This window comes from Apodemus sylvaticus, chromosome 3 (assembly GCF_947179515.1).
Source record: "Apodemus sylvaticus chromosome 3, mApoSyl1.1, whole genome shotgun sequence".
Classification (NCBI taxonomy): Eukaryota; Metazoa; Chordata; class Mammalia; order Rodentia; family Muridae; genus Apodemus; species Apodemus sylvaticus.
In genome coordinates, this window is record NC_067474.1 from 56,001,178 (window position 1) to 56,012,985 (window position 11,808).

The window sequence follows — 11,808 nt, forward strand, 5'->3', positions numbered from 1 at the left end:
CTGCTACCTGGTCTTATTCCTGCGGAGGAAATATATGCGTGTCAGGTAGAGGTATTTGTTATGGAAAAAATGTAATTGGAGCTGGGCCGGGTGGTGCAGACATGCAATCCCATCTACTTGAGAGGCTGAGGCAGAAGGATCACCAAGCTAAAAGGCCTTCTGGGCAACAGAGAGGTCAAGGCCAGCCTGAGCAACTTGGCAAGATCTGTTTCGAGATAAAAGGTAAAAAGAAGACTGAAAGTGTAGCTCGGTGGTGCTTTGCTAACATACTAAGGTTCTAGGTTAATTCCCAAGTATCAGAAGGGGAAAAAAAAAATCAGTGCTTGCATTTGGAGACTAGAAAGGGAAGGAGTATATTGTAGTTTCTTATGTGTCATGTAGGAAATTATCCTTCTTTCTAGTTTAGAAACCAAACAAGAAGTGATTATTTTCTCATATTTTTGTGGATAGGGATTCAAGAATGGTTTAGCCAGCAGGGAGTTGTAACTCATTGCTTATGAAGTTACTTTATTATTTTATTTTATGTGTGTGGATGTTTTGCCTGTGTGCCTGTCTATGTACCACATGCATGCCTGATATCTAGGAGGCCAGAGAGGACACCAGATCCTCTGGAGCTGGAGTCACAGACAGTTGTGAGCTTCCAGGTGGGTGCTGGGAATGGAACCTGGGTCCTCTGGAAGAGCCTCCAGGGCTCTTAACTTCCCAGCCGTCTCTCTGGCTGCCTTGTGAGGTTCTTAGTAGTTATTTTCTTGGTCTCTGTGACAAATCTGGCAAAAGCTACTCAAGGGAAGAGTTTGTTTGACTTTCCCTGAAAAGGTCCAGTCCATTGCAGCAGGGATGTTGTGGGAGTGGAGCATGAGACGGCTGGTCACTCTGTATCCTCACCAAGAAGCAGAGATGAGGAGTCAGAGAGACAGCTCAGCTGTTAAAAGCACTGGCCATTCTTACAGGGGACCTATGGTGGATTCCCAGCACCTGCATAGCAGCCAGAGGAACTAAGAATCACCATGGAAACATACTTTTGAGAGCGCTAATGAGGGTGCCCAGAAAGGTTTAACAGAACATCAGAACATACAAGACCAACCCTGAATGTAGACACCATTCTATGACCTGGGGCTCCAGACAGAATGAAAAAGGAGAAATAAGCATTCGTATCTGCTGCTGTTTCTTTTTAAATTTTAAATTTATTTGTACTTCATGTGCATAAATATTTATGAATGCTGTGGTGGTTTGAATATACTTGACCCAAGGGGATTGGCACTATTAGAAGTTGTGGCCTTGGGGCTGGAGCGGTTAAGAGCACCGACTGCTCTTCCGAAGGTCCTGAGTTCAAATCCCAGCAACCACATGGTGGCTCACAACCATCTGTAATGAGATCTGACATTGTCTTCTGGAATGTCTGAGGACAGCTACAGTGTACTTACATATAATAAATAAATCTTAAAAAAAAAAAAAGAAGAAGAAGAAGTTGTGGCCTTATTGGAAGAGGTGTAGCCTTGTTAGAGGAAGTGTGTCACTGTGGATGCAGGGCTTTGAAGTCTGATAGATTCGCTCGTCTGGCCAGTGCGATCCAGCGCCTCCTAGAGGCTGCCTGCGGAACACAGCCCCCTTCTGCTGCTTTCAGATCAAGATGCAGCGCTCCTGGCTCCTCCAGCACCAAGTCGGCCTGCACACTGCCCAGGCCGTGATGGTAACGAACTAAATAAACCTCTGAAACTGTAAGCCGGCGCCCATAAATGATTTCCTTTGTAAGAGTTGCCTTGGTCACGGTATCTTTCCCCAGCGATAAAACCCAAATGCATGTACTGCATTCATTCCTGGAACCCTCAGAGTCCGGAAGAGGGCATCAGATCCCTTTGGAGCTGGACGGAATGACGGTGTGGGTGCTGAGAACAGCTCACGTCTTCTTCAAGAGCAGAAAGCACTCAGTCAGGAAGCCAGCTCTCCAGCCATTAAGGGCTTTAGCTCTTGAAGGAGGAAGTGTCAAAAATTATTCTCAAGGGGAGGAGAAGCTGGGGAGAAGAAAGCTTGCTGCAGAAACCCGAGGACCCGAGTTCAATGCCCAGAACTCAAACTAAAAAGAAAACAAAAAACCCCCACAAAACAACAACAACAACAACAACAACAACAGAAAAACAGGAGTGTTGGCACCTGCCTGTAATCCCAGCCTGGTGGGCAGGGGGTGGGGGCGGGGCAGACAGGAGAATCCCTAGAACTTTCTGGCCAACAAGTCTGGTTGAATTGGTGAGCTCCAGGTTCAGTGTGAGGCCTGGTCTCAAAAATTAAAGTAGAGAGTGACTGAAAAGCCACCCAAACACACACACACACACATACACACACACATGCATGTACAGGCAAACACATGCACTGGAGTATTTGGCAGCCACCACAGGGAGGATGTTACATGTTACCATGTGTTAAAGGAAAGATTGTTTAGGACAAATTGAGGGAAGGAAAGATCTGTGGCCATCTGAGTAACATCTTTGATGTTAGAAGAGCCAATGCGGATATCCCAAGGTGGAAGGGTGTCTGATGTATTGAAAGAAAACCAGAGGCTGTGGGGTGACTAAGGGTGAGCAGTTGGATGTTTGGTCACAGGTCACTTGGGCCTTGGAGTAGATTCGTGGAAGGAAGGACCCAATGATGTGGAGAGCCAGTGAAAACATTTGAGAGTGAATGTCTGCTTGTGGGTTTTGTGGGCACCATTGGGCAAGCATGACCAATGGATGATGGCGCCCTGAATTGCACTGGTAACAATGGCAAAGGCAAGAGATGCATAGAATCTAGATGGTTTCATTGTTGTTTCAAGACAGGGTCTTTCTATACATCCCACCACAGCTCAGAATTCACTGTGTAGGCCATGCAAGACCTGAGCCCAGAAGTCTTCTGGGATTCCAGGTTTCTACATGATGACCACCATGTGACACCATGCCTGGTGGAGTCTGGATACATTTTCAAGATAAAACTGAGGGCTTGTAGATGGGTTGAATGTGGGACCACTAAGTGTATAAGAATTTCAAAGTGTAGTCCAAGAGGATAACGACTGCATGGCGGTAGGGTCACGTAGCTTGGGAAATAAATCAGTTTGCTTTGGACATTTTAAGTTTGAGACACCTATTAAAGAAACAGGCAGAGATGTTGAGGAGTCAGGTATCCAAAGCTAAAGCCTGGGGGAGAGATTTAGGCTAACTCACATATAGGAGTCAAGATGTGTAGATGTGGCTCAGAGAAAAGGGAGAGAAGAAGGAATGTAGGCGACAGAAGGGTCAAGGACACCAGGAGAACACAGCCCACAGAATCAACCAAGCAGGTTCCTAGGGGCTCACAGAGACTGAAGTGACAACCGCAGAGTCTGCTGCGCCTGTGCTGGGTCCTCTGCATATGAGCTATGGCGGTAGGGCTTGAAGTTCTTGTACAACTCTCAACCGTAGGAGTTGGGGCGGTCTCTGACTCTCTTGCCTACTCTTGGGACCTTCTTCCTCCTCCTAGTTACCTTGTCCAGACTTGACATGAGGGTTTGTGTCTGGTCTTATTGTAGCTTTTTGTTTGCTTGTCAAGACAGGGTTTCTCTGTGTATCCCTGGCTGTCATGGAACTCACTCTGTAGACCAGACTGGCCTTGAGCTCAGAAATCCGCCTGCCTCTGCCTCCCTAGCGCTGGGATTAAAGGCATGTACCACCACTGCCCAGCTTTATTGTATCTTGTTACACTGTGTTTGGTTGGTATCTCTGGGAGGCCTGTTCTTTCCTAAAGGGAAATAGAGGAGGAGAGGATCTAGGGGACAGGGGAGGGGAGGGAGGGCTAGTGGGAGGAGTGGAGAGAGGGTAAACTGTCATTGGGATGTATAGTAAACAAGAAAACAAACACACAAAACAAGCAAACAAAAGGAAAACAAAGAGATATATAAGACAGGCAGGGCTGGCACACGCCTTTAATCCCAGCACTTGGGAGGCAGAGGCAGCCAGATTTCTGAGTTCGAGGCCAGCGTGGTCTACAGAGTGAGTTCCAGGACAGCCAGGGCTATACAGAGAAACCCTGTCTCATCGAACAAACAAACAAACAAAACAACAACAAAAAACAGACAAACAACAAGATATGTAGACAACTACTTATTTTGAGTATGTGTTGTACACATTCATGCTGAAGGCAGTGGAGGACACAGGGTCCTGCTTTAACTCGTTCTGCCTTCTTTTCTTGAGACAGGATGCCTTGCTGAACCCGAAAGTAGGCTACGGACTGGGAAACCCTAGCAAGCCCCCACCCACCCCGTCACCCTCCACTCTCACTCCCCCACCCCCGTCTATACCCTGCACATCGCTGGGGCTATAGGCACATAGGTGGTTATGCTCAGCCTTTCACATGGGTGCTGGGATCTGAAACCTGGGCCTCATGTTTCATAGCATGTACTTTTATCTATTTACCATTCCCTCCAGCCCTGTAGATGGCATTTAAAGTTACAAAGAGATATGGATCCGCAAATAAAGGAAACACGGGTGTGTGTGTGGGGGGGGGGGGGAGTATTAATAAAGAAAAAAGAATCGGGGTCAGGAGAGATGGCTCAGTGGTTAAGAGCACTGGCTGTTCTTCCAGAGGTCCTGAGTTCAATTCCCACAACCACATGGTGGCTCACAACCATCCGTAATGGGATCTGATGCCCTCTTCTGGGGTGTCTGAAGAGAGTGGCAGTGTACTCATATATGTAAAAGAAAGAAAAAAGAATCCTTGAAGCCCGAATTTGTTTTAGGAGATACATCTGTACTGAAACAATGTTGAGGGCCACTGAACTAGATTAATGGTAGAACATGTGCTTAGAATGTACAAGACTTCAGATTGAGCCCCAGTACCAACAACAAATGTTAAAAACTACGGAATGACCACGGGCTTTAACAACAGGGATGGGGGCAGGGAGGATAGCCCTTTATAAGACAGGTGATGGGACATTTGGGTGTCCCTGATATACATGTGTTCCTAGACTAGAGGTAGAGCTGGGTACCATGTAGAGTTGTCTATAAAGATCAAGAGGCTTCAGCTAGGGCTTGTAATAGCCAACATGGTGGTAATGAGGGCTCGGGGAAGGTATCAAGATAGCAAATTTGCCTGGGTTTCAAATTGTTGATGCTTTTTGTTGTTTGAGACAGTCTCTTCCTAGAGGCCAGGCTGGTCTACACTTGCTGTGTACCCCTGGCTGGCATGGAACTTGCACAGATCCCTTTGCCTTGGTCTCCCAAGTGCTGAGATCATAGGCATGAGCTACTATGCCTGGCTAGACCTTTGATGCCATTATCAAATAAGGCTATGCATGTAACCTTTTGTATTTGTGTCCGTTAGAATGTTTAACTATATAACCTTGTTTCTCCCGATATTAATTTAACAACTCCAAGAAATAGGAGAGAGAGGTCTGGACCTCATTCAACCTAAGTAGGGCCAGGATGAAGGTGGTGTGAGCTTGGTGATTAGTGAGCAGAGGCCATGAGTAAGGTCCTTAGGAAGGAGCATACTTATGGTTCTGTCTGCCTTAGGCGTCATGCCTGGTCCTGCCCCAGGCAGGAGCTCCTAGTAAGTGCTCGGTCAAAGGCAAACCAGAGCAGAAGCACTCTTGTTCCAGTTGGTGGTGTATTCTATATTGTCAGCCCATAAGAACTAATGGAGGTCTGTTTCAGCTCAAATGTGGGATCACAGTGCCACCTGGTGGCCACATGCAGTTAAGTTCTCAGGACAGAACCAGCAAAGCAGACACACAGATCTCAACTTCTCATAATCATAAACTTATCTCTAGGGGCTGGAGAGACGGCTCAGCGGTTAAGAGCATTGACTGCTCTGCCAGAGGTCCTGAGTTCAATTCCCAGCAACCACATGGTGGCTCACAACCATCTGTAATGGGATCAGAGGCACTCTTCTAGTGTGTGTCTGAAGACAGCTGCAGTGTACTCATATAACTAAAAAACTAAATAAATCATAAAAAACCCAAAAAAAAACCAAACGTATCTTTATAGATGTAATTCAGCCAGCCAGAGACTCGGACACCTTCTAAAGGTGTGGCTAGCACAGCAATTGCCCAGGCTTCACAGAGCCCTGGATTAATCCTCAGCCCCAGGAAGTGGAGGCAGGAGGATAAGTTCAAGGTGAATTTCAGTGTCACACAGTAAATTCTACCGGGGGAAAAAATCTGGGTGTGGTGGTGCTCACCTCTGGTCCCAACACTCAAGGCAAGGGCAGGCAGACCTGGGTCTAGCCACCCCTAGACGGCTGAACTGTCAAGCATACTTTTGTTTTTCCGAGACAGGGTTTCTCTGTAGAGCCCCCGGCTGTCCTGGAACTCAGAAATTCGCCTGCCTCTGCCTCCCAAGTGCTGGGATTAAAGGCGTGCGCCACCACGGGCCCGGCTAAGCATACCCTGTCTTACAAACTGTACAGGAGGCCTGGATGTGCCCCAGGAGGCAGCTGCCTTCCCTGCTGTTCAGACACACAAGGAGATGAAACGGTTTAATATGTTTTTATTAATAGAGAGAGACAGGAAGACAGAGATCGCAACAGAAATGTCTGGAGACTGATAGGGTGTGCACACACACACTCAAGGCTTCTTTTGGGATGGGGTGGCTCCTTGGACCCAGGCTTACTTCTCCAGGTCCTCTCCTTGGGAACTGGCCCCAGGCATAAGCCAGCTTTCCCATGATAACCCCAGCACGGGTCAGCACCTTCCTTCCCTTTAGCATCCTCTACATTGCTCTGCTTTCTGACAGCTAACTGGCTGCCGGGGGATGGAGTTGGACAAGCCACAGGGGCACTTGCATAGCGGGGGAGTGGGATGGAGATAAGGCATATGGTGAGGAAAGGGAAGGGCAGGGCGTCATAGCTGCAGGTGAAGGGGACCTGAGGGGCAGCTCCTCTTTCCCTTCACCAGAGATCACTACTGGAATGAGGCATCAGAGTGAGAGGCAGAGCGTGTAACAGCTACCTCGGTCCTTAATCCCAGAGCCCTGAATGCCAGCAGGAGGCTCTGGAAAAGCCGGAGCTAGTGAGGCAAGCTCGCGATATGTGTTCGAACATGGCTCGCCCCCACCCCTGGGATATATGCAGGGGACCCTCTCTGGATGGATGTGAGTGCATGATCTTACAGTACATACAAGTCTTAGCATCTCTGTGTCTCATTTGATTCCCAAGAGCTGTGTCTGGATGTAGAAGTGTGTCTGTCCTTCCTCATACAGCAGGAACTTAATATCGGCATGGCATACGCTGCTGTCGGTGAACATGAGTTCCAGCGGGTAGAGAAATGGATGTGGTCCTGCCCGCTCCCGTCCTGCCACAGGTCTTCCTTCAGGCCTGGCTGGTCAGGAGTCTTGGCCAAAGAGGTAGGTGGTGAGCTCAAGCCGGAGGCCCCGGGCATAGGCCCGGAGGGTATAGAAGAGGGTGAGGAAGTCCTGGGTGCTAAAGACGGTGTCGGCTAGTGCAAACGCCAGGGTGGACGGAATAACACCCCGGCCGTACTCCACCATCCACGTGTTTGGTCCCCACTCCACAGCCGTTGCCTCTCCAGGCCCATGCACAACTGTCTCTCCTGGGGGACAGACAGGATTAGAAGTCTCATGAGGAGCCCAGTTCTGCCCTGGCCTTCCATACCACATTTGCCTAGCCCATGGGCTATCTACAGAGGTGGGGAATGAAAAGACAGTTTCAAGAAAAGAAACTGCCCTAGCTGTTTGATCAGAGGACAAAGACCAAAACGCCTAAATAATTTTATGGCATTACCTGGCCGCTGGAAGGCTACCCAACCCAGCTACAGGGCTAATGTATGGAATTCATGGCGTCTGCATTGCCAGACCTCAGTCATATCTAGTGGAAATTTTGTGTGGTAACAAGGCTTGCTGGGCTCTCCGAGAAATGTGCCTGTACAACCACAAAGCTCGATGCCTAACCTTCCACCAGCAAGCTCAAACTTTTTTTCTTTTAAACGGATCCAGAGGTCCATTTCAAAAACACCAGGAGTTTGCTCGCTAGCTAGATGGTTCAGCTGTGCCCAGGCTCCTGCTCCAGAGGACCCAGGTTCATTTCCCAGCACCCACAGGATGGTTCACAACAGTCTACAATGTCAGTCTCAGGGATCAGATGCCCTCTGCTGGCCTTTAAGGCAGCAGGCAGTGAAGTGGTTGGTGTGTGTAGGCAAACCACCCAGACGCATAAAAACAAATAAAAATTTGAAAACAACAACAAAAATACAAAAACCCCAAACTGCCCCTCTAGTTTAAAAAGAAGGATAGGAAACAAATTCCTGCCTTAAACTTTTGGGTATGACGGTCTCCCAAACAACTGCTGAAATAATGGCGGGGTTAAACAGGTTGATAAAACTGCTGTGGTTCTGTTTCCCTTAACAGTCGAAAGCATCAGGGTTCCTCAGCTCGACCCTAACCAAACACCTGTGGCTTACCAGGTAGAGGAAGAAGGAAATCACTGGTAAGCCTTCTAAACAGGCCCTATGCAGGTCTCAAGCCCTTCCCTAGCTACAGGGCGTCCCCTCGGACAGAACTTCCATACTCACCTGGGTAGAAGACCTCACTTTTCGTGGTGCCCTCTCTCCACTGGTGGAAGGTGCCAGAGATGATGGTGTCAGAAATCTCAGCCCAGTATCGTCCTGATTGACAGTAAAATAGACACCGACCATCAGGAAATCCTTGTCAACACACGGCCCTGCCAAACCTTGGAATGGAGGGCACTGGCCCTCGAACAGTCCCAGCCTCCCAACCCGGCCCACCGCCAACACTGACCCGAATGGCCATGGGAGCCCAGGGCGGTGCCGAAGAGCAGGACGTACTCAGACAGCGAGGCGTGCAGAAGACACATGGCGCCCATCCAGCCGCCCGCGTTCACAAACACCCACTGCAGCTCCTCATCCGGCAGCACGTGGCCTGGGTGCAGCCTCCGCAGCTCCACGATCAGCCGAGAGAAGGCCAGCTCATGGTCCAGCCCTGGTGCAAAAAGGAGAGGAGTGGGTGAGACCAGCCCGCGGTCCGAGCTTGGCGAGAAAGGCGCCCTCGGGCAGCGCAGCTCCGCTCCCCGTCGGCCCACCCCGCTCCCCGCCCTCACCGGCTCACCCGCGTACTGTCGAGCAAGCTGCGCTATCTCTTCTCTCTGGAAGACGAAGCTCTGAGTACCCAGCCACATCCAGACAACCTGGATCAGCACCGCGGTAACAGTCAGAACCAGGGTGATCCATGCCCACCGCCGGCCCACGGCCCACGGCATCCCAGCGGGCAGCCTGGCACCACCAACGTAAGACCGAACTAGGACCACAGGCTGTGTTCACAGACTCAAAAGCCGCTGCCTCGTCGCCCCCGCCACCGTGGTACGGCTCGCCCGGGCCAATCGGAACGTCCGGGTCACCTAGCACCGCCCTCTGGATTGAACCATTTTCTAGAGGGGAGAGCATAGGGTTTGGTGGCACGGTCCTTAGGAGACGTGAGAGGCGGGGCCTCGCCTCCTGACTGCCACCTTAAAGTGTTCAATCCTGATGTCCCCAAGCGAGGAGACCCAGAATGGACTGGCCCACCTGGGCTGCCGAGCCCAGAAGTAGAACTTTCTAGGTCTCGTGATTGCTAGCACAGAAGCCGGTTGAAGACAGTGCCACTGGGAACCTTAGGGAAGGCCTTTCAAAAGCGGTGATATCTGAAGTGTCCGGACATGAGAGAGGAGAGCCGATGGGAACCATTCCAAGAGTCAAAGAGCGGTGTGTGTGTGTGTGTGTGTGTGTGTGTGAGAGAGAGAGAGAGAGAGAGAGAGAGAGCATAATACATATTTGGATATGTACATATATATATGTAACATTTTAGGCAAGGTCTCACTATGTAGCTGGCCTATAGACTAGGGTGGCCTCAAACTCACCGAGATCCTCCTGCCTCTCCAATACTGGGGTCAGAAGCAACCACCACCGTGCTTGTTTAGCATAGTGTTTTCTCTGATCCTACGGTTCATTCTATGTTCTGAAGCACAAAAATGTGAAAGACCTTGAAAACCAATAGATTTGTCCACTGGGGAGTTATGGGATTAGATTTTGCCACAGAATGGTTCTGGGCTACATAGAGGAGCAGAGCAAAACTGGACTAAGATCTAAGGATGAGAGCCCATATGTGTCAGCATTTAAGAGTATGTATTGATAGCTTTATCTATAACATAGAATAGATGAAAAAAGTATCTCCTTCATAGTCCATACCTTCTCCACCCCACCCCCCACCCCGACCCCACACCCCTGAGACAGGGTTTCTCTGTGTAGCCCTGGCTGTCCTGGAGCTCACTCTGTAGACCAGGCTGGCCTTAAATTCAGAAATTTGCCTGCCTCTGCCTCCCAAGTGCTGGGATTAAAGGCATGCGCCAGCAGTCCATATCTTCATAATGATTAGCATTAAATGAATTCATATTTTAAAGTAGTTAGTTCCTGGCACATGGTTTGGATTATATGTTAGTTAGAAAAAGACAACATAAGACATTTATTGCTTGTAATTCTAAAATGTGGGAAGTAAAGGCACAAGGATCAGTAGTAGTTCAGGGTCACAGCATAGACAGGAGACCTTGTCTAAAGCAACAAGAACAGCAACCAAACCCATAAAGGAACTAGAAGGAATTAGCCTTCTGCACAGAACTGATGGACTGAAAGCCATCAGTCAAATGTAAGCGAGGGATTCACGGAACACGGGGAATGGCCATTAGGGTTTTCAGTAGGGTTTTTATGTGGAAGAGACATTTCCTTTTTGCTCTTGAGTGATCAAAGTACTTTCTATAATCTCCTCTGTAGGCAGGGCCATGTGCCAGGTGATTTTATTCTGGACAATAAAATGGAAACAGAAATTCTGGATGACATTTTCAGGTCTAGTTTCTTTTTTTGTTTGTTTGTTTTGTTTTGTTTTGTTTTGAGACAGGGTTTCTCTGTGTAGCCCTGGCTGTCCTGGAACTCACTCTGTAGACCAGGCTGGCCTCAAACTCAGAAATCTGCCTGCCTCTGCCTCCCAAGTGCTGGGATTAAAGGCGTGTGCCACCACCGCCCGGCTTGATCTGGTCTCAAGAGACTATTTTGCAGCTTGGCTTTACTTGGTCTGAAAGGGACTCTCAGCATTTATTGCTTACTATGGCAGAAAGGGTATTAGTAAGTTTGGTCAGTTTCAGGAACTTCCTGAAGCTGTTTTGAGTTGTTCCCCTTCCTGTTCAAGGAGCTTCTTGCAGGATGGGTTGTTTCAGTCCTAGGAAGATAACATGACGGCTCTCTAAGCCTTTCTAATAAGTCCTTGATCTGTTGCCTTTCATTTGCCCATGTTGCAATATATTGACCAGCAGAGAGCAGAGGCCGGCGGGTGGACTGTTTTGTGTATTTGTTTGTTCTGAGTAATCTAGTGGAGGATGGAAGGTTGAGGAAACATGTTTTGAAACAGTCGCTGGCTTCTACTTCACCCCGAAGTTGACAATTTTCTAAGACCACTGAGACCCCTCTAGTTCACTCCTCTTTCATATTCCATCATACATAAAATTCCTCATAAATAAATAATCCTATCCTCTCAGCTTCAGTCACTAGCTGTGTGTTAACAGTAACATGGCTCCAGTCTGTGTGAGCTAGGGTATGTAACCTTAGGAACTGTGGCAACCCCTAGCATAATGCAAACCATACCCAGATGCAGAGGGCCTTTCTGTAGCAGGCTTCTGCCCTTCATTCCATGCAGAAAGAGTTTCCTGAGACTTCCATACCTACAACTTCCATCTCTTTCAGTCACCTTCTCAAACACAGTCAACTTCATCATCATCATCATCATCATCATCATCCTATGGCTTTGA

At 48.7% G+C, this 11,808-nt stretch overlaps 1 protein-coding gene across 1 annotated transcript; it reads right to left on the reverse strand.

The window, feature by feature from the left end:
• Positions 1 to 6,474: 6,474 nt before the first annotated feature.
• On the reverse strand, positions 6,475 to 9,346 carry Sigmar1 (sigma non-opioid intracellular receptor 1). Its single transcript, XM_052176299.1, has 4 exons — positions 9,087 to 9,346; positions 8,760 to 8,960; positions 8,534 to 8,626; positions 6,475 to 7,555 (listed from the first exon to the last, which is right to left on the reverse strand). Exons 1-4 carry the CDS (start codon positions 9,235 to 9,237, stop codon positions 7,329 to 7,331), a joined length of 672 nt encoding a protein of 223 aa, XP_052032259.1. The 5' UTR covers positions 9,238 to 9,346; the 3' UTR covers positions 6,475 to 7,328.
• Between the last annotated feature and the right edge of the window lie 2,462 nt (positions 9,347 to 11,808).

Bases quoted from the DNA above. Each gene is read 5' to 3' on its own strand.
- Sigmar1 (XM_052176299.1), bottom strand. From the start codon at position 9,237: ATGCCGTGGGCCGTGGGCCGGCGGTGGGCATGGATCACCCTGGTTCTG. The intron at 8,961-9,086 runs GTGAGCCGGTGA...TTTTTGCACCAG, and splicing joins GCTTGCTCGACAGTACGCGG to GGCTGGACCATGAGCTGGCC. The intron at 8,627-8,759 runs GTCAGTGTTGGC...ACTGTCAATCAG, and splicing joins GGGCTCCCATGGCCATTCGG to GACGATACTGGGCTGAGATT.